This window comes from Equus asinus, chromosome 19 (assembly GCF_041296235.1).
Source record: "Equus asinus isolate D_3611 breed Donkey chromosome 19, EquAss-T2T_v2, whole genome shotgun sequence".
Lineage (NCBI taxonomy): Eukaryota > Metazoa > Chordata > Mammalia > Perissodactyla > Equidae > Equus > Equus asinus.
In genome coordinates, this window is record NC_091808.1 from 20,372,480 (window position 1) to 20,392,209 (window position 19,730).

Here is a 19,730-nt window from a genome sequence, read left to right on the forward strand (position 1 = left end):
CTTCTCCCCTGCCCACCAAAGAGCCGCCCTGGGGAGCAGCTGGGACTCCCACACACTGTGGGCCATTTCGTTCCCAGGTGTTCACCTTGGAGAAGTAAAGGCACATGTCTACACAAAGGTCTGTACCCAGATGATTGTAGGAAACTTATTCGTGAGAGCCTCCAATTGGAAACACCCCACAAATGTCCAACAACGGTGAGTGTGTAAGCCACTTGTGGTTTATCCATGCAGAGGAACAGTACCCAACAGTAAAAAGCAACTTGACATACACAACGACATGGCCGAATCTCAGAATGATTATGCTGCAATGAAAGCAGGCAGACAATGGCCAGTGCAGACTGTATGGACCCACTTACATAAAGTTCTAGAAAATGCCAGCTAGTCTCTAGCGACGGCAAGCAGAGAGGTGGTTGCCTGGGGATGGGGACGGGGAGGGGAGGGGGAGACTACAAAAGGCACAGGAGAGGTCGGGGGGTGCCGGATGTGTTCATTATTTTGAACATGGTGATGGTTTCATACGTGTATGTTAAAGTCAAAACTCGTCAAATTGGACAATTTCTGTGAAGTGTACTGTATGGCGACAGTCCCTCTAGAAAGCTGTTAAAAATGGAACACAACAAAAGCAGACCCCCCCCCCCCCAGCCGACTCCCGGCAGGAGGCCCCTGAGGGTCGTGAGGGCCGGGCTGGGTGAGGAGGGAACATGGAGGAGAAACATCGGGACCCCTGGGTCTTATTCTTGGTCCAGGACTCAGCCTGAAGGGACTTTAGAGAGGATGGCGCCCAACTCCCTCGCCTTACAGGAAAAGCCGGGGCAGCCGAGGGCTTTGCCGGAGTCGCCCCGTTCTTTGGAGGTAGATGCAGGGCTTGGACCCCCAGCCTGCACCTTCCATCTCCACGCCACGGTCCATCCACACACGTGCCTTACATCATCAGCTTCCAGAAGGTAGGACTGCTCAGATCAGAGAGCAGGGAGGGCCGAGTGGAGGGAGCAGAGTGGGCGGTGTGGGGTGGTGGGTCCTGGTCAGACAGCCTGGGCTTCCCCTTTCTGGAAGCACGGTGGGCAGCGGTGCCCCCTCTTCCTGTAGTCCACAGAGCAGGCATGGCAGATGCGGCCTCCGCAGAGCCTGGGGAGCAGAGGCGGGCGGAGTGGGACACGCGTGTGCACGTCAGGGGGGCCTGGGGAGCAGAGGCTGGCGGAGCGGGGCACGCGTGTGCACGTCACGGGGGCCTAGGGGGCAGAGGTGAGTAGAGTGGGGAACGTGTGTGTTCGTCATGGGGTTCGAGCATCTTCCCATCTGCCTGTCTGTTTCTCTTTTCCCAGCAGAACAGCCCTGGGTCGTTCAGGAAGGTACCCCTTTCCTAAACAGGGGTCCTGAGGCCCCATCCCTCCAGATGCCTCTTACTCCGTGGCAGGTCCTCCCCATGGCCCACTTGCCTCTCCCCTGCTGCCCGTCCTCCACCTGCTCCCAGAGGAAGCTGAGGGAAGCAGCTTCCTCTGTGCAGAAAATCTCTTCCCAGATGAGAAGCCCATTTACGAGTCTATTCTCGGAAGGGTTACCCAGTCCCATCTTCCAGGAGTCATTCCTCGTTCGACCCCTTCCCCTGTTCTTGTTCATGTCTCTGCTAAGTGTTGGGGAGGATGAGTGGCCAGCTTTAGGTGGCCTTTCATAAACCCAGTTCCTGTGTCCCTCTCTCCCCTGGAGTGGGCATGGGGCTGTGGATTGGTGGAAACTGGGCTGTCCCATAGGAAGGATTCTGTGCCCTACCCCTTACCTGCAGGGGTACCGCCGAGACAGCCGGCCAAAGATCTTGCTACAGCTGACACAGCATCCAGGGGCCAGGGAAGAGAGATGCTGGACCTTCTGCCAAAGGTTGTCTTTCTCTCTGATGGGCAGATGGAGGTGGAGCGAGATGTAACCCCCACACACAGACAGGAAGATAGAGAGATGGAAATGGCACAGATGGAGAGACAGAGAGAGTGACAGAGGGCGTCACGCAGAGATAAAAAGAGACAGACAGCAGGGCAGAAAGACAGAGACACAGAAATGGAGAGGGAGACAAAGAGGAACAGAGAGAGATGGCACTCAGAGAGCAAGGAAGTTAGGAAGTTGGAGAGGGAGATAGAGACACACAGAGATGTAGAGAGATAAATGGAGAGGGAGAGAGAAAGACACAGGGAAGAAGATGCAGAGACAGACAGGGACAGAGACACAGACAGAGGGAGAGACAAATACAGAGAAAGATGGAGAGACGGAGAAAGGGACATAGCGATGGAGAATAACAGAGAAATGAAGAGACAGTGAGAGACACACAGACGTAAGACATCGGTGAGTCTGCAGTCTCTCTAGGAAGATGGATGGTGACACTGAGGTCCCCTTTGACCAACATAACCTTGACCAGTGATCTAAGAATCTGTTCCTATCCCACCTCCTCCAAGGAGCGCTCCCCGATTGTGGAAGCCCCCAGGGGTTCCTTGCTCCAGACTCCTATAGCATATAATGCCTGTTATCTTTTACTTGGCACTTCGTACAAACTGCTTTGCAGTTACATGTGTGGATGCTCCTGCAAAACCATCTTCACAGTTTTTTTAAGGATGTTTAGGGATGTGAGTTGTTTCACATTTTTATCAAAATGATGCCTGCACGTGATTTAAAAATCAGACAGCACGGAAGGACTCAGATCAAAAGGCAGGAGACCTTCCCGCTCCTGCCGTTCTCAGCGGCAAACGACTTACATCTTTCAGCTTTTCCTCCTTCATGTTGGCTCCATATTTAAGCAGTATGCTCATGTCCCTCCTTCTTGATTTGTCCAGAGAGCACATCTGCAGAGCTCCTCACGCTGACGTCACAGGACTTAGCTTGTTTATTACCATCCTCCCCAAGTCCTCCCCCTCCCTCCCCGTGGTTATTGCCCTAATTTTGCTTCCTCTCTTGGTTACTCCTGTAGCTTTACAGAATTGACTCACACATTTCTTTCTCAATCTTTCTATCACTATAGATCGTGCCTGATGATGCCATTCTGTAATACGATGCTAGCATCCCTTCTCCCCAGCCCTCCTCCCTCTCCCACCTCCTGACTTGTCATCTATTCCTGCAACATCCAATATGGCAGCCACCAGCCACAGGTGGCTCTTTAAATTGATAGTTAACTTAAAGTTAAAAAAAAAGCTTCAATTCCTCAGTTGCGCCAGCTGCATTTGAAGCAGTCAGTCGCTGCATGTGGCTAGTGGCTACCATATTGGACAGGGCACATATATAGCATCTCCATCTTCACAGAAAGTTCTATCGGGTTCTTTTCTAAACTCAATATTGTTTAGTTGGTAACATTTACTTTTGTCCTATAACATTAACTGTTTTCTGTGCTTTGCCTTTGGGTTGATTCTAACCCTGAAAAAAAAAACCAATGAATAATACTTACATTTTTAGACAATCTATAAGTATATTGCTTCAAGCAGAGCTAAGATGTATTCCGTAAGATTACCTTTCTTGGAAATTTTTTATTTTTCTAGGACTTTGTAGTTGCCTTTCTTTGCTCCTTGCATGACTTGCCTTTAACATAGCCTAATTGTTCTGCCTCCCGCCCCCCCACCCCAATTCTTCATCATATCAAGTATCCTGCTGATTCTGTTTCTCCCCAGAGACCTTCTTCCTGGGCCCTCAATGCTCCTGCTACAGCCTGGACGACTGCTTCCTGGGCTTGCTGCCCACTGGGCATCTTAGAAATTCCCTTTTCTTCTCTCCTGGGCTAGACCTACTGTTTCCTGAATTTCACCTCTTCTCCTTTTTTGGCTTACTTCCTTGTTTTTCTTAAGCACATCCTTAATTAACTTCCTAAGAAAGGCTATGTGGGAGGTTAGTTTTCTGTACCCTACCAGTCTGAAATACGTCCTTCCTCCATCACTTTTCCCACTTGCTTCATCACTTGGCTGGATATAGAATTCTAGGGCAAAGGCAACTTTTCTCAGAACTTGAAAGTATTACACCATTGATTCATAACATTTGTTGGGTTCTACTTCTTCTGTAAGTGACCCACCTTTTAGGATATTCTCCTTGTCTTTGTTTTACTGAAATTTCACAATGATGTATCTAGATGTGAATTTTTCCTCTCTTTCACTTATTGTGCTGGTCACTCAGTGAAATCTTTAAATCTGCAGATCTGTGTCCATCAGACCATCAGAGCTGGGAAAGTTTCTCCTATTTTCATCTGACAATTTCCTCCATTTTATCGTCTCCTTTTTTGGAGTTCCTGTCAGTTGGAGAAATTATTGGGACTTCTCGATTGGTTCTTCAGGTCTCTAATTATTTCTCTCGCGTCTTCCATTTCTCTGTGATTTTTATCCTACTTTCTGAGAGGCTGCCTCATCTTTTTCTTCCAATCTTAAGTGAATTTTAAATTTTGTCAGCGATCTTTTTAATTTCCGACAACGTTTCTTGTTTTTTGACGGTCACTTTTCACAGTATCTTATTTCATGGGAGATGGATCTTTGTTTGCTTGTTTATCTTTGTCTTTCCCCTCTATGTTCTAGATTCTTCTCAGATGTCTGGGGATCCTTGACTGCCACATCATGTTTAGGAAAGAGGTGATACAGGCTGCTGGAGTAGTGGACGGGGGTGGTTGACTCATGGCTTCCCCTTAGGGGGGACTGGGCAGGGAGCTACCTGCCACACCAGACTCTCTGTTATTTGGGGCATCTAATTTTCTTTAGAGAAGGACCTTTTAATTATTTCCCTGAGAGGCAGGCCCCTCACTCTCAGGTGTTCTGCAGGTGGGGAGGCAGGCAGAGAGCAGGGGGTGTACATTGCTCTGTCTAGTGCCTTTATCAGAAATTGTCCTGATTTCTGCCCGTCATCTCACTTCTGCCATCTGTGTCCTGGCATCTCTGGGCCTTGAAGTTCTAATTCAGGCTAAATCTAGTAACCACTTTCCCATTCATTATTCGGCTTCTGGAAATCAGCCGAGATCTCTGATCTGGGGCTGTCTCCTTCCACTTTTCCTTCTTTTAAGTTTTATTCTTTTACAGACATTTTAGTAAGCTCTCAGGATGGAGAATAGATGTTGTGTGGTCGCTCTGCCATCTTGGTGCAGCGGTCAACTTCCATGGCTTCTGTTTTTCTCTTTTTGCTTAAGGCACTTCTGCAAGGGACGTTAGGTTTTGTAGTTTGGGATCCTGTGATGGATCTCTTCAGTGTGCTAAGAAAAACATTTGTCTCTCTTGATGAACTAGCGTACTTTCTTTGAATGGACAGTGAAATTTAGGGACCTTCTGTGTTTCTCTTTTTGATCCTGCTGCCAGGATGCTCAGAGCTAAGTTTTAATCCTAACTCTAATCCTGACATTTTAAGAGTATGTATTTTTCATCTTCCATCACATCTTCTGTTTTTCTTGTTCTTTCCAGGTTGGTCTCTCCCTTTTCTCATCCTTAATATCACCTGGGTTTTGTGCAGGAGGATTTAGGCTTAGATGATGGCCCAGCGACCTCCCAGTTTGAATGGAAGCTGGGTACCTGGTCTCCAACTTGCTAGACTGGGTGAAAGGATAACATATGTATGAACTACCTCCCCACCAGGCTGAGGGCCAGGAGCCAGGCCTTATGTGTCTCCTCCAACCCTCAGTGAGCATAGTGGTTTGGAAGGAATCCTGGAACCCAGGACCGCCGAGCCGGGCCAGCCCCCAGGCCAGTGGGCTGAGGAAGTCGGCTGTAGCGCACACGATCGCCTCCTGGTTAACCTCCCCCTTCTTCTCCCAATTCCTCCTCAACCCGCAGGCTCCTTCCCCGTCTCTTAGCCTCAGTAGGTGTGTGTGTAAGGAGGGGTGGGTTGGGGTCGGGGCATGCCTGAGTCAGAGGACTCTATGCAGTTTATATGCTGGGTGTTCTTTGCAGCCAAGTCAGCCTCTCTGACCCTCAGTTTCCTCATGTGTGAAATGGAGACAATAGCAGGGGTGGCTAAACGAAGGAGATGAATTAGAATATGTAAAAGGTCCAGACCCCTCCTTGATGGTTGTTCTCAGGGAACAACTATCACTCCTGTGTCTGCGTCCTGTCCCACCGTGTCCCCTGCACTCCCGCCGTCCTTACTGAGTCAGTTCCAGCACCCTCCTCTTCAGGGCACGGACCAGGTCCCGCTGCCCACCGAGCTCCTCCTCATGCACGGCGTCCCTCCTGTCGGCCTCCTGCTGCTTCTGCTCCAGCTCGGCCCGCAGCCGGGCTCTCTCCTCCTGACACCTGGGACAGGGAGACGAGGTTCTCAGCGGAACAGCTCAGCACTGTGACTGAGCGGGGCTGGGCGGCCCGACTCCGAATCCCTGCCGGACGCTGATGGTACCCCCTGCAGCTGAAGACCACACACACACACACACCCATACACACCGTATACACCATACAACACACCACACTCACATATACACACACACCCCACGCATACTCCACACCCCATACCACACATATCACACACCACACACAACACACACACACACACCATGCACATCATACACACACCACAACACACACCGCAAACATTTAAACACACTGCACCCACACTTTCACAACACAACACAGCACACACACACACACACACACACGCAGACTGAGCATTGTGTGTCCCAACACCCACAGGCTGCCTTCTTACCAACTGTTCAGAGAAACGAAAGCGGGGCCTGGCCTTGCTGTGCCCTCAGAGGGGACGAGCCAATGTCTCCCTTTTTTGTGTTGCTTTTTTTCTTTTAACCTTTCCATTTTAAACAGAATTGTCCTGGAGAGCATGTTCACAGTCATGGTGGTTCCTGGGAGGCGGGGGTGCGTCTGGGAACCAGGCTGGATGGCGGTGCCCAGTTGAACGCAATTTGTTTCGACAGACAAATTGAAACGAATTTCAACAAACAAATGGAAACAAAGTGAAGCGAATGGGGAAGTGGATACCAGACTTGCCCACCACAGAAGTTCAGGGCCCAGAGGCGCCAGGGCATAGACGGCAGAGCGAGGCCAGGGCAGACCAGGCTGCTCCCAGCAGAAAACAATGCGGTGTGTGGGGAGACGGGTGAGTGGGGCAGGATTTGGGGGGATTTTAAAAAAGTAGTATTAACGTATGGCTTTCTTTTTTTTTTTTAGATTGGCACCTGAGCTAACAACTGCTGCCAGTCTTCCTTTTTTTTTTTTTTCTGCTTTTTCTCCCCTAATCCTCCCAGTGCATAGTTGTATATATTAGTTGTGGCTCTTTCTTGTTGTGGCATGTGGGATGCCGCCCCAGCATGGCCTGACGAGTGGTGCCATGTCCGCACCCGGGATCCGAACCGGTGAAACCCTGGGCCGCCGAAGTGGAGCTAGCGATCTTAACCACTTGGCCATGGGGCTGGCCCAAACATATGGCTTTCTTAAATTTCTGTTTGAGTTTGGGCTTGGAACCTCCTCAGTTCGATGTTTCCCTCTTTTTTTGTCTTTTGTGGCTTCCTAGAAGGTTCCAAGAAGTCCACCGGTGGGAAACAAGAAGACCCCAGCCTCTTGTTCCATCACTCTGATGGGAGGCTGCCACCAGGGCGGGCGCGTCTCATGACATCCAGACGGGCGTGTGGGGGCGTGTGTGTGCACTCACGGCCCTGGGCATGAGTGTGTTTGGGGGAAGAAGAAGCTTGTGAGAGGCTTGACAATGAACTGAATTATTAGTTTTTAAAACGCTGCAGGGAAGAAAAGGAGGCGGGCCGTGGACTCAAACCGACAACAGTCAGCTGCCGTCCCCCACGGCCAGGCCCTGCAGCCTTAAGAATGAGCGCTCTCGTGCTCAGGCGTTGGCCAGGGCTGTGTTCTGACTCTGTGAACATTCTGGCCTTCGGTCTCCTCATCTCTTAGTATCAGTATCTTACTTTCCTGAGCCACTTTATCTGACCATGATCTCAGGGTCTCTGGTGTGGCCAATGCAGTTGCTAACATGACCACTGTGGTTAGTGTGTCTTTGTGATGGGAGGGAATATTTATCAAGCACCTACTGTATGCCAATGGCTGTTTAGGCACCTGTGGCTCCTGGTGGAGCTTATAGCGTGTTTGGGGCGGTGGCCAAAACAAGCAATAGACCCACAGAATCATTAAGCTTAGCGTGAGAGAGGAAGGAGGGGCTGAGACAGATTCGAGAGGGCACTGAGGGAAGTTTTCTTAGACCAGGCGACATGAGAGCAGATCTAAACGATGAGAAGTGAGCTGTGTAGAGCCAGGGAAGGGCACATGCAAAGGTCTGCAAGTTGGAAAGAACTTGGCTGCTCTGAGAAACTGAAAGAAGGCTAGTGGAGCTGGAACAGCAGGCATGGCAGGGGGTGAGGGGGCAGGAGGTGACATGGGAGGTGAGCAGGACCTGATCTGTCCCTCTGTGGCCCCAGGAGGAGTGGATCTTTCATCTCAGTGCAATGGGAAGCCATTGCAGTGTTTTAAGCAGGGGGTGACGGACATTCCTAGTGCAGGCGGGGGCATGGAAGGCTTTAAAGTCTCCTGAGAACCCACTATGTGACGGGCCCCGAGCTTAGGGCTTTATAGCTTTGTTTCACTTACTTTTTATGAATTTATGGGACAGGTAATACAATCATCATTTTACAGGAAAGAGAAGACAGCTTCAGAGAGGGAGTAACACTTGCCCAGGGTCACACAGCTTGATAAACCGGGCGGGGGGGGGGGAGGGCGGTGGGGAGCAGAAACCTGGACGCAGGCCTGTCCAGCTCTAATCTCTTTTTTCTCCCCACACTTGTGTCCACGCAGGGCCCTGGTCGCCGGTGGTTTGTGCATCAGGGCTGCGTGGGTGGCAGGTGGGAAAGAGGGATGGATCCTTCTGAGCCCCTGGCCTGCCTCAAATGAGCTCAGAGCTAGCACCCAAGGTGGCATCATGCTGTCACACACTAAGCTTATGGGTCTACTGCTTGTTTTGGCTACAGCCCCAAACACACCATAAGCTCCATCAGGAGCCATAGGCGCCTAAAACAGCCATTGGTATACAGTAGGTGCTTGATAATGTTCCCTCCCTCCACAAAGACACACTAACCACAGTGGTCACGTTAGCACCTGCACTGGCCACGCCAGAGGCCCTGAGATCATGGCAGGTACAGTGGCTCAGGAAAGTGAGATACCAATACTAAGAGATCTGGTGATGGATGTACAACTTTGTGACTGTGCGAAAACCCACTAAATTGCTATAAAAAAAATACCAAATAAACATAGATATTTACATTAATTTTTGCTGAGGAAGATTCACCCTGAGCTAACATCTATGCCAATCTTCCTCCATTTTTTAGTATGTGGGCCGCCAGCACAGCACGGCTGCTAACAGAGCAAGGTAGGTCTGCACCCGGGAACTGAACCTGGGCCACTGAAGCGAAATACACTGAACTGAACCACTAGGCCACGGGCCGGCCCTAAACATATTTTAACATTAAAACAAACAGTCTTGTCCTCTCCCTCCTCTGCTCAGAACTCTCAGTGGTTCCCATCTCCCAGTCAAAGCCAAGGTCCTTCTGACGTGATGCCCTACTAGGGTCTCCCCTTACCCAACCGACCTTTCCCTCCTTCATCCCCCAGGGCCATAACAGCCTCTCTGATGTTCCCAGAATCTGCCACGCCCATTCCCACCTCAGGGCCTTTGCTCCCGCTGTTCCCTCTGCCTAGAACATTCTTCTACCGCATATCCAAACAGCTTTTACTCAAACATCGTCTTTTCAGGGAGCCTTCCGTGGCTGGGCCAGCTTATTGAATTCACTTCCTGACACTTCCCTGCTTTATTTTCCCTCCTTAGAACTTCTCACAGTCTGACACTCTGTGTATTTTACTTGTTTATCATATTTATCGACTGCTCCCCCCACTAAGCTCCACCAGGGCAGGAGTTTGGTCTGTCGTCCATGAGAGTGTTTTCAGTACATAGAACAGGCCTGGCCCAGAGTGGGCCCACCGAGCGCTGGTGGAATGACTGAAGGATGGACAGGACAACAGGTGGCAGGACAGAGGTCCAGGAAACAGGAGCTCCCTGAGGTGCAGGGAGCGTCCTGGGGCCGGCGGTCTCCCAGGAGCCTCCAGTGCTCCCTCCAGCCTGCCTTGCTCCCCAGGGAAGGCCCCTGCTCACTTAGGGCCTGAATCATGGGAGTCTTTGCCGACCAAACCGTGGGCTGAGCTGAGGGTCTAGTGGGAGGGGTCCCTGAGGGCCTTGGGCCCTGGGCCTCTCTCTGCCTGTGGAGCAGTCAGGAGACGGCCTGGCCCGTGATTTGGTCTGAATCACAGACACTCAGGCTCTGCTGGGGTCGAGCTAGCACCTCCGGCCCTGGGGCAGGGGTCAGCCATGTGGGAGAGGGAGAGGCAGGCGGAAGACCGACACACGCAGAGAGCCAGGCAGAGAGGCACAGAGAGACTCAGTCAGGCCAAGGAAGACCTTTGCACAGCAGAGATATTTAAAAAAATAAATTATGAAAGAGAAACCCAGACACAGGAGACTGAAGGAGAAAGGTAGAGACGAGGACAGCGTGCTCCGGACCCTAGAGGTGAGTGTGACGAGGGGAAGATGAAGAGGCCGGCGGTGAGAGATGCTGGGAGGAGAGACAGAGACCGAAATGTAGGCACTCGGGGTGTTGGCGGAGGGTGGCGTTTAAGCCCCCCGGTTCCAGGTCAGCGGCTGGGGTCGGGCCTCAGCTCCCTGCTACCTGGCTGATGTCAGTGAGTTGTGTAGTGTCTTTGAGACTTAGACCCCTCATCTGTGAAGTGGGGGTCCTCACAGAGCCTATCTTAGGCGGCTGTTATGAGGAAGCCCCAGAACAGTGCCAGGGACAGGGTGGATGCTCGGTGATGACAGTTATTGTGATTATCAAGAGGGTGAAAGACAGACTATGCAAGCGGAACAGGAGAACCAGAGACAGACAGTAGAAGAGGGAGCCTGAGAGGGAGGGCGGGGCGAGGGTGCCATGGGCAGGGAGGTGGAGCAGATTGACAGGGAGAGGAGATCCCAGAGGAGGCAGCAGAAAGGGGCAAGAATGAGTGTGGAGGGAAGGGAGGGACCGGAGGCGTAGATCTCTCCTGGGGCTACTCAGTGGGCCAGTGAGGGAGGGGGCTGGCAAGGGGGAGGAGGGGAGGGGAGGGTGGCAGTCCCTGGAAAACAGGAACAATGCCCCGCATGCCTCGGCATCCCAAAGCTGCGCCCGCCTGGCCCAGGGCCTGTGCGCGGGGGGTGCTCAGAAGATGCTGGCTGGCGCTGTGCATGTGAGCAGGAGCCAGGGAGCTCTTCCTGTCCCTCAGGCCTCCTGGCTCTCACGCTCGGTTGTGCTGGTGGTTGCCAAGGTTACCTGCCGAGCTTCTCCAGCAGTGCCTCCAGCTCGCCCTCCTGCTCCTTTAGCAGCTGCTCCTGGTGCCGGGCCTCCTCTTTGGTCTTCTGGAGCCCACGTCTGAGGCTCTGGGGGAGGGAGAGGGGAAAGGAAGCTGAAGGAGGAGGGCAGAGACCCCAGCCTGGGGAGTGACCTGGCAAACATCCCCACGAGACCCCAGGCCATGCCAGACAGCCCTTGGCGGAGGGCAAGATGGGGACAGTGCTGGGAGCTGCGATGCTTGGCTCTGCCCCAGGTGAGCCTGGAGCCACCATTTCCTCCTGCAGTGAAAAATCTCAAGGACCTGGAAGCCTCTGGCTAAGGAGGGGGCTGGAGGAAGGCTTGCAAACACTCTCAGGCAACCTCCAGGAGAAGCATCTGCACCAACAGCAACTGGGTGAGATCTGCCTGCAACACCGGAACTTAGATATTGGGCAGAGACCTGCCAATATCGAGGGCTATGGAACTTGAGAACCAGCAACTGCCCCGAAGAACTGTCGGGAAGGGATCTCAAACTCAAATGCCTACAGGGGCCAGGCAGGTAGAAATGATGAATAAAGTGGGCCTGCTGTGAAGCAATAGGGAGAGGTGGGGACTGTGGTGAACTGAAGAACGCATGACTTTCAAAAGGCCTCCTCAAATAATAATAGTCTTGTGTGGACCAGTAAAGGTTGATCTCTGGCCGGAATGGCCTAATCTGTGGTCCAGGCTAGAGATGGGAGAACAGGCAGGCCCAGAACTCAGCTGCTCTCACCTCGACCACGTCCTGCAAGGCTGCCTCTGCTTGTTCCTCCCTCCTGGTCACACTGGTCACGCCTATTTGCTCTTGTGGCTTCTCTGCGGTGGAGCCTTCCTTTGCTTCCAGGCTCTGAAAGACCTGGGGCTTCCCCAAAATGCTAGCCACTTCCCCCTCCTGCCCGCTCGCAGACATTGCGTCCTCTATCGTCCCTCTGGGGCTGGAGCCCAGCAGCCTCTGGACATGACCCCACGCTGCTCCCCCTTCAGGAGTCCCCTCTATTGTTCTCTGACCCTCTGCACCCAGCAGAACCCCTCTGCCCTCATTCTCTGCCCCGGTCACTTCCTTCAGAGCCCCCTGGACCCCCTCCCCCTGTCCCTGGATGCTGGCGGTTGAGTTCTCCAGGCAGATCCTCATCCTTGGGGCTCTCTTGTCCTGGTCTTGCAGAAGCTCCTCCACCTCTGGTTCCCGCATGCTTTGGGGGGGCCCAAGGCTCCCGGGTTCTTCTCTCTTCTTTTCCAAAAAGGGGGTACAATGTTTGTGTTGCTGTGACCTGGAGAGTCTAGCCAACGGGTCTCCCCTGGGTGCATCTCGCACACAGCTGGCTTGGCTGGCGTGTGGCTCCTCTGGCTGAACTCCTGTGGGGCCTTCACATGTGGCTATCTGCAAAGAAGCCCCAAACCCATTTTCCTCTCAGCACTGCTTCACCGACCTGGTGCAGGGGAGAGGCCACAGCCCAAATCCAATGGGCTTGATCAGTATGTGGATTCCCGGGCCCTCCCACTGGAAATGTTGATTCAGCAGATCTGGGGTGGGGCCCAGGAATCTGAATGCTAGCCACCCCCCAGGGGACCTGAGGCCCCAGCTTTGATCTGGTCAGGGAGCAGCAGAGTCTCTCGATGCCCTTTCCTCCCTCCTTCTCTGCCTTCTCCATCAACCTGGCTTCCCCTAAGTTCCTCCCACGCCTCTCCTCTGATCCTTCCCCCTGAACTTGACTTCACCGCATTTCAGTTTTCTCGTCTGCAAAATGAGAATTATAATAGCTGCCTCGTAGGATTGGGTTGAAAGCTTAAATGGACCGACAGCCAGCTAAGAGTCCCCTCTCTCGAGCAGCCTTCTCTGGGCTCCCACGTCCCTCTGTCCATGTCTGCATCACTATACTTAACACACTACCTTGCAATGTCTTCCTTTAGGGTCTATCTGCCCGAACAGACCTGGCACTCCTTCAGCTCAGAGACTGAGTCCTCATAGTTTCTGTACCTGGTGCCTGGGAGCTGGCAGTGTGGAGCGGGCTTGTGGCCTGCTGACCGCCACAAGCTCCCACTTCTGAGCATGTAGCCGGGAGCTCTGTGCTACCTGTGGGCAGTCTCACACGTCCTCACAACTACCTTGCCAGGCAGGATGAGTAACTTGACCAAGGACACTGGTCAGTAAGGGGTGGAGCTGGGACTTGAACCAGGTGATCCGGGTCTTCAGTCGCTCCGTGAACTGGACTGAGATGCTTGCAAACTGTCCAGCAGAGCTTGTTTCTCCGGTCTATTTCCTACCAGCTTCTGGTCACCCTCCCCAGCACGTCCTCCTCCCCCGGGCCCCACTGGCTCCTGCAGATGGCACCTGTGGTCCTTCCTCCCCCCAGTGTCCCCACCACCTGAGGAATATGAGCCTTCACTTCTGTGGCTCCCCGGTCCCCAGGTCCACACGTTGGGTCAGGGCTCAGTTCCTGCTCAACCTGGGGTCCCAACAGAGATGGAGAAGAGGCAACTCAGAGTGCAGGTCAGGAAGAGGCACCTCCTTGGGGGAATCTCTGGTCTTTCTGGGTCTTCGTCCCTGGGCCCGGCTGGAATTGGAGCAGCAGGACCTGAAAGTGAAAGGGGCAAGGGGACCCTGGGCCTCTCTCCAGTGGTGGTCTTGGTCCTCAGGGGCAGGATATCCTGTTTTTCCAACCATCCATTCATCCCACCATCCTTCCCACCTTCCCCCTCTGCCACTTTCATGCATGCATTCCCTTCTTCATCCATCCATCCATCCCACCCTTCATCCCTCCATGCCTCCATCCCTGCATCCATCCATCCCTCCATCCATCCCTACATCCCAGCCTCCATCCATCCTTCTAATCCTCCACTCCAACCATCCAACAACTCTCTAGTGAGTGTGTATTCTACGCAGCATCATGGGACATCACGAGATGATTCTGGGAAAAGAGAAGGCTAGGGAGGTGGAGAATCAGCCATTCAGGGAGCAAGAAGGGAGGGAGAAATGGATGAGGCTGGAGGCTGAGAGTTTGGGTGGTAATGGCAGCAGGCATTGAAAAGAGGCTCCCTCCACGCTGCAGCCACTCACTCTGAGAACATGGGCCAGGCCCCATCCAGGTCTGGCCGCTGCAGGTCCAAGTCAAAGGCTACCCCATTGAGAGCGTAGAGAGAGTCCAGAATGTCCTCCCGCAGTTCAGGGCACACCAGAGGGCTCCGGGGGCCATACCACTCCCTGTGTTAACAGGGACCAGCACCCTCAGCCTTGGGTGCTGGTGCTATTGCCACCCCCGACCTCTGAGAACCCACCAGCAATGCACACTGTGACGGACGGGTCCCTGGCAGGCTGTGGCCTTAGGGGAGCAGAGGCCGAGCACCATGATGCTGCCAGGACTCCCGGGTTCTAATGTCCCTTCTGCCCTTTCTTCCAGGACTTCCCCTTCAGGACTCTCACTGTGGTCATCTTTGATATTAACCATCTTTCGGGGGTGTTCACAGGATGAGCAGGAACGCGGCCCCGCAACCCTACCTGGTGAGCTCCGGGTTCAGGAGGCACAGCTGCAGGGTCTCGGCCAGCTGTCCGTGGGCCAGGCAGAAGCGGATGAAGGCCCGGCCTTTTCCCAGTGGGGTCTTCAACTGCAGAGTGCAGGGGGGCGTGATGGGGGTGGCGTCAGGACAGAGGGGGCTCGGCCAGCACAGAGAGAGAGAGAAGATAGGAACGAGTGGTTGATGAGGAAGGTGTCATGGGACTTGAGGCAGGGGGAGGCAGGGGGTGGCTGGAGGGGTGCTGAGGGTGGGGGCTAATGAGCCACAAGACCAGGTGAGGGGGTCCATGTCAGTGGAGCCAGGATAGGGGAGAAGAGGCCTCAGGCAGGCCTGTGTCCTGGCCCCAGAGCCACCTCGTCAAAGCCTGGGGTCAAGGCCCCAACACACAGGCCAGCCTCCCTGCCACCTGGCCCTGGGTACCTTGTCCTGGGAGTGGACAAAGCTGGCTGGCTCCGTGTCCCCACGCTGTTGCGACAGGGCCGTGCAGAGAAAGTCCCAGTAGCCCTTCCGAGGCCTCAGGAAGCTCCTCTGCTCTTTCTGGTCAAACTAGCAGCAAGACGTGGGAAAGGAAAGGGTAGAAACACTTCCTCCCAGAACCACCCTTGCATTCCAGCATGCTGATCGGGAACACGGTCCAGGGGAAAGGGCTCGCGCAGACAGACTCAGCTCCAGGTCCCGGCTCTGCTCTTACTGGCTGTGTGGCCAGGAGAAAGCTGCTTGACCTCTCTGAGCCTTCGGTGTTCTCATTCATTCATTCATGCATTCCAGATATACTTATGTGCCAGGCCCTGTTCTAAGCCCTGGAGATACGGCCATGAGCAAACTGACCTCATGGGCTTCCATCTTGGTGGGGGAGACAGACAACCACGAAACTGAATAAGTAAAACATATAGTAGGTTAGGTGGGGCTGACTGCTAAGGAGAAAATAAAGCAGGGAAAGGAGAAAAAAAGTGGGTGGTGTGTGCACACATGTGTGTATGTGGGTGTGTGTGAGGTGTGTATTTTTATGTGTTAAAATTTTAGTTTAGGGTGGTTGGAGAAAGCCTCACTGAGGAGGTACTTTTCCAGTCCAGATGTGAAGGAAATGAGAAAGTGTGCCATCTGATTTCCTAGAGGAAGAGCATTCCAGGCAGAGGGAAGAGCACATGCAAAGGCCCTGAGGCAGGCACATTCTTGATGTGCTTTAGGAGGATCCAGGAGGCCAGTGTGACCGGAGTGCAGCAGATGAGGGGCAGACTGGCTGGAGACTCCCACCTGCACACCTCACACACACAAAACTCATGCACACACGCACACTCACACTACACACACAGAGAAGTAGGAAGGATGTGTGTGTGTCCCTGGGGTTGGGCAGGTCATCAAACACCGCAGGGGTCTGAATGAGGATTACATAAGGGCGGTGTGGTCAGCGATCAGTAAAAGCTGGTGAGAGTGACAACTGGGGCTCTAGCCAGCAGCAAGGAGGGCCGGCCCCAGGACATCCGCACCTCTGAACTTCAGTCTTTAGAGCAGGGTGGCCGCCCCAGCCCCACCTCTTATTCCAGGCTACAGGGACAGCCTCCCAGAGTGAGGTTAGCTGTCAGAAGGACTTGACACTGAGGGAGCCGAGAGAGCGTGTGGGGACAATGGGGAGCAGCGGCTCTTCCCTCAGGATCTGGGAGTGCCCTCTTGGTTGGGGTGGAGAGGGGGAGAGTAGGAAGGAGAGGGGAGATGGAGGGGAGGGGAGGGGCGGGGCGGGCCCCACCTGCAGCAGGTGCTCCAGGCAGCCACAGAGTCTGTGCAGCTCAGCGCTGGCATCTGTGACCGGCTGCTGCCCAGCCCCGTGGCCCTGGAGGATGGCAGAAACGGCGGCTGTGGGGAGGATGGTGGACATCAGACATCAGGTGGCAAGGGCTGAGGGAGACGCCCCAGGACCCCTTGCTGTTCCCCCAGTTCAGTCCCAGCAAATCTGTCAGCACATACTCACCTTTCAGGTCCCTGGTGACCTTGAGGACAGCCCCTTCTTCTGCCATGAGCATTCGAAAAGGATGGGATTCCTTGTGGCTCTGGGAGGTCGGCCAAGGCAGGAGCCTCCACGTTCAGCCTCGATTCTCTCCTTATGCAAAGGAAGGAGCAGAGCCTAGAGAAGGAACGTGGCATCTCCAGGGTCACACAGCAAGTCCACTGGTAGCATGGGACCCCCAGCTCTTTCTGGTAGGCCAGTGTGGGAAGACGAGGGTGTGGCCCCCGCTTAGGGAGCAGCTCCTGAGTGCCAGGCACTGTGCCATGTGCCTGACATCCTTGTCCCATTCAGTCTCCACAATAACCCTAGGAGGCTGTCAACTCCATTTTATACGAGTCAGAGAGGGTAAGACTTTCATCCAATGTCACAAAGCTGTAAGTGGTGAAACTAGAATTTGAATTCAGGTCTGGGTGCCCACAGGGCTCATGTTCTTGGCCCTGACTTGATGGGCGCGGCTCGGTTGGTGCACCTGCCACGTGGACGCTGGGCTGACGGAACGTCATCCCTCTGTCCCGCGGGGAGTCTTGTCAGAGCAGTCACCCGCCTTGAGACACACAGTCATCCTCTCCTGGGCCCCGCCGAGTGGAAAATGTGTGTTCTTTGAGGACAGGGAGGCAGAAGGAAGGCGAGGCCCAGAGCTGGGACGGGGCCAGAAGGCTGGGTGTGTGGGGAGCAGGACGCCCATTGTAATTCTGCTGTCTTCTCCCAGGGGAGTCAGTCTCTTCTCCCACAATGGGTCCTGGGGCTTGCAGAGGAAGAGAGTGGCTCCTGAGGGCTGGTGGGCTTAAAGCCTGGAGTAAAGGCTGGGTGTGGGGTGGGGAACCCAGGCGTCCTCCCTCCCAGGCTGTGAATTTGGGAGCGGTGAGAGTGAAGAAGCAGTGGGACAAGTGGAGGAAAGGTAAATGGGGGTGGGGGGGTGGGGATGGTGCTCAGGGAGCACTGAGCTGGGAGTCAAGGGACCCGGTTCTCCATCCCGGACCTGCTACCAACTCACTGTGTGCTCTTGGGCACATCATTTGCCTTTCTTCGGCCTCAGTTTCCCCATCTGTAGACCAAGGACTTGGACTGAGGGTCTCTCTAGCCCCTTCCAGCCTAGATCGTCTATGAAACCCAGGGACACCTAGATGAACCTCCTCCTCTCCCTCATCTCTATCCGGGGTTCCCGTGCCCAGCATCCTGGCATCACTCCCTTCTCCAGCCAGCCCCAGCCCCAGGAACCTCCGTGCCACTCACCTGGGAAGGCCTGGATGGTGGGGCATGGAGCGCGGGGCCTGCAGCCTGAGCCCGGGACAGTCCTTCCCAGAGTCTGCAGGCCGGGAAGTGAGTCAGGCCCAGCCCATCACCCTGGAAGGGAAATCCTGCTCACAGGGGGAGGAGTAGAAGGCTGCAGAAGGAAGTGGCAGAGCAGGGCAAGGGCACTGGGGCAGGATGGGGGAGATAGGGGTGGCCCCTCAGGCAGAGCTGGGTACAGACTCACCCAGTGGGGCAACGGCAAAGGCTGCTCTGCGAATTTCCTTTCCCTTCTCCTTACTGTCGCTTGCTCTTGTCTTTCTCCCTTATTGCCACCAGGTGGCACACAGAAACTGTGATGCTGTCTGGCCGATACTTGGCCAGTCGTTACTGTCACTTGGTTGGACTGTGGTGCAGGCCAGGAGGGGAGGACAAGGGTCCCACCTTGTGTCTCTCTCCTCCTCCCCACCGTGGGCTCATGAGGGGTCCTCGTGAGTGCCGGTCAGCCTTGCCATTCTCCAAGGCCTGGTACTCACCCCTAAAAGGAAGACAGTGAAACCACTGGTGATGCTGTATCCAGGGATGGGCCAGGTGGGTTGCCCAGGTGGGCTGCCAGGTAGGCTGTGGCTTTGCTCTGCTGGGGTCTTTCCACCGCCCGGTCCTGTTCGCCTGGGCTGGGACCCCCCCCCCCCAGGGCTAGTACAGGGGGCAGGGAGCAGAGGAGTAGGCAGCTGGGCGTTCTAGTGTTTCACAAACCTCAGGAGCCGCGTGTAAACACTGGAACACGCGGTCCCCAAGCCTGGCTCTGCCCTCCTGCGCAACTCTCCGCCTCCAGGACTTGGTCCCCTCATCAGTCCCCGGTGTCCCCGTCTCCCCGTCCTTCCCTCATTCTCTCTCCTTATCGGCTTCCTGCCTCTCCCACGCGCTGTCGGCCTTCTCGCCCTCCCAGACTCGGCTGATCGCCGCCCCTCCGCGCGCCCCCGCGCCCTCGGGTCTCCCTCCATCGCTGGCTGCGTCCGGGCGCCCGTGTCGCCGCCCCTCGTCCGGCCCCGCACTCCCCGGCTTCCTGGAGCCCCGGGCCCGAGAAGGCTCCGGGCGGGGACGGGCTGGGGGTGTCGCCACCCCTCCCGACGTCAGAGGCGCCCTGGGCCGAGCGGTCGCCAGCGCGGGGGGCGGGCCGGCTCCCGGGGCTCCTGCATCCCCGCCCCGCCCCGGGCCCCGGGCGCCCGGCCGGATGGGCTGCACGGTGAGCCTGGTGTGCTGCGAGGCGCTGCAGCCCGGGGCCCCCGGCGGCCCCCAGCCCCCGGGGAGCCCCCCGGCCCCGGCGCCGGCAGAGTGCCGGGAGCCCGGGGAGTCCGTCCGCGCTGAGAGCAGGCAGCGGCTGCTTCAGGTAGGGTGCTGCGGGGGAGCGGGGGCGCCCCGAGCTCGGGAGCGGGTGGCGGGCAGTCCAGCTCACCTGAGACAGGTAAGGAGCTCAGCCAGGAAAGGGCCGGTCGGCAAAGGCAGGCGGCCTCAGGGGCATGGACTGGCCAGGACCTGGTGTAGGGGCGGTGAGTTAGGCTGAGGTCTCACCTGGGTCTCTTGTGTCCTTGGGAGGAAGGTGAGGGAGGGAGGACCTGACCTCTGGAAGGCCAACAGCTCAGGTGAGCTTTAGGG

General features: G+C 55.2%; 1 protein-coding gene across 4 annotated transcripts; it reads right to left on the minus strand.

Annotated features, from left to right (window-relative positions):
* Positions 1-114: 114 nt before the first annotated feature.
* On the minus strand, positions 115-19,176 carry RUFY4 (RUN and FYVE domain containing 4). 4 transcript variants are annotated; one of them, XM_070489762.1, is made up of 14 exons: positions 18,831-19,170; positions 18,322-18,612; positions 18,078-18,150; positions 16,809-16,937; positions 16,587-16,693; positions 15,263-15,388; positions 14,826-14,932; positions 14,388-14,531; positions 13,836-13,905; positions 12,066-12,710; positions 11,294-11,400; positions 6,078-6,224; positions 1,775-1,885; positions 121-1,125 (listed from the first exon to the last, which is right to left on the minus strand). In XM_070489762.1, exons 4-14 carry the CDS (start codon positions 16,858-16,860, stop codon positions 1,023-1,025), a joined length of 1,719 nt encoding a protein of 572 aa, XP_070345863.1. In that variant the 5' UTR covers positions 16,861-16,937; positions 18,078-18,150; positions 18,322-18,612; positions 18,831-19,170; the 3' UTR covers positions 121-1,022. The 4 variants fall into 4 exon arrangements, with proteins under 4 accessions (XP_044607124.2, XP_070345863.1, XP_044607121.2 ...); XM_044751186.2 differs by having other exon boundaries at positions 16,809-16,961; positions 18,831-19,169; XM_070489761.1 differs by having other exon boundaries at positions 16,809-16,961; positions 18,078-18,188; positions 18,831-19,169.
* Between the last annotated feature and the right edge of the window lie 554 nt (positions 19,177-19,730).

Coding starts and splice junctions, on each gene's coding strand:
- RUFY4 (XM_070489762.1), bottom strand. CDS start 16,860: ATGCTCATGGCAGAAGAAGGGGCTGTCCTCAAGGTCACCAGGGACCTG. Junction 12,711..13,835: donor CCAGAGATTCCCCCAAGGAG/GTGCCTCTTCCT, acceptor GCTTCTTTGCAG/ATAGCCACATGTGAAGGCCC. Junction 1,126..1,774: donor TCTCGGCGGTACCCCTGCAG/GTAAGGGGTAGG, acceptor TCTGCTCCCCAG/GCTCTGCGGAGGCCGCATCT.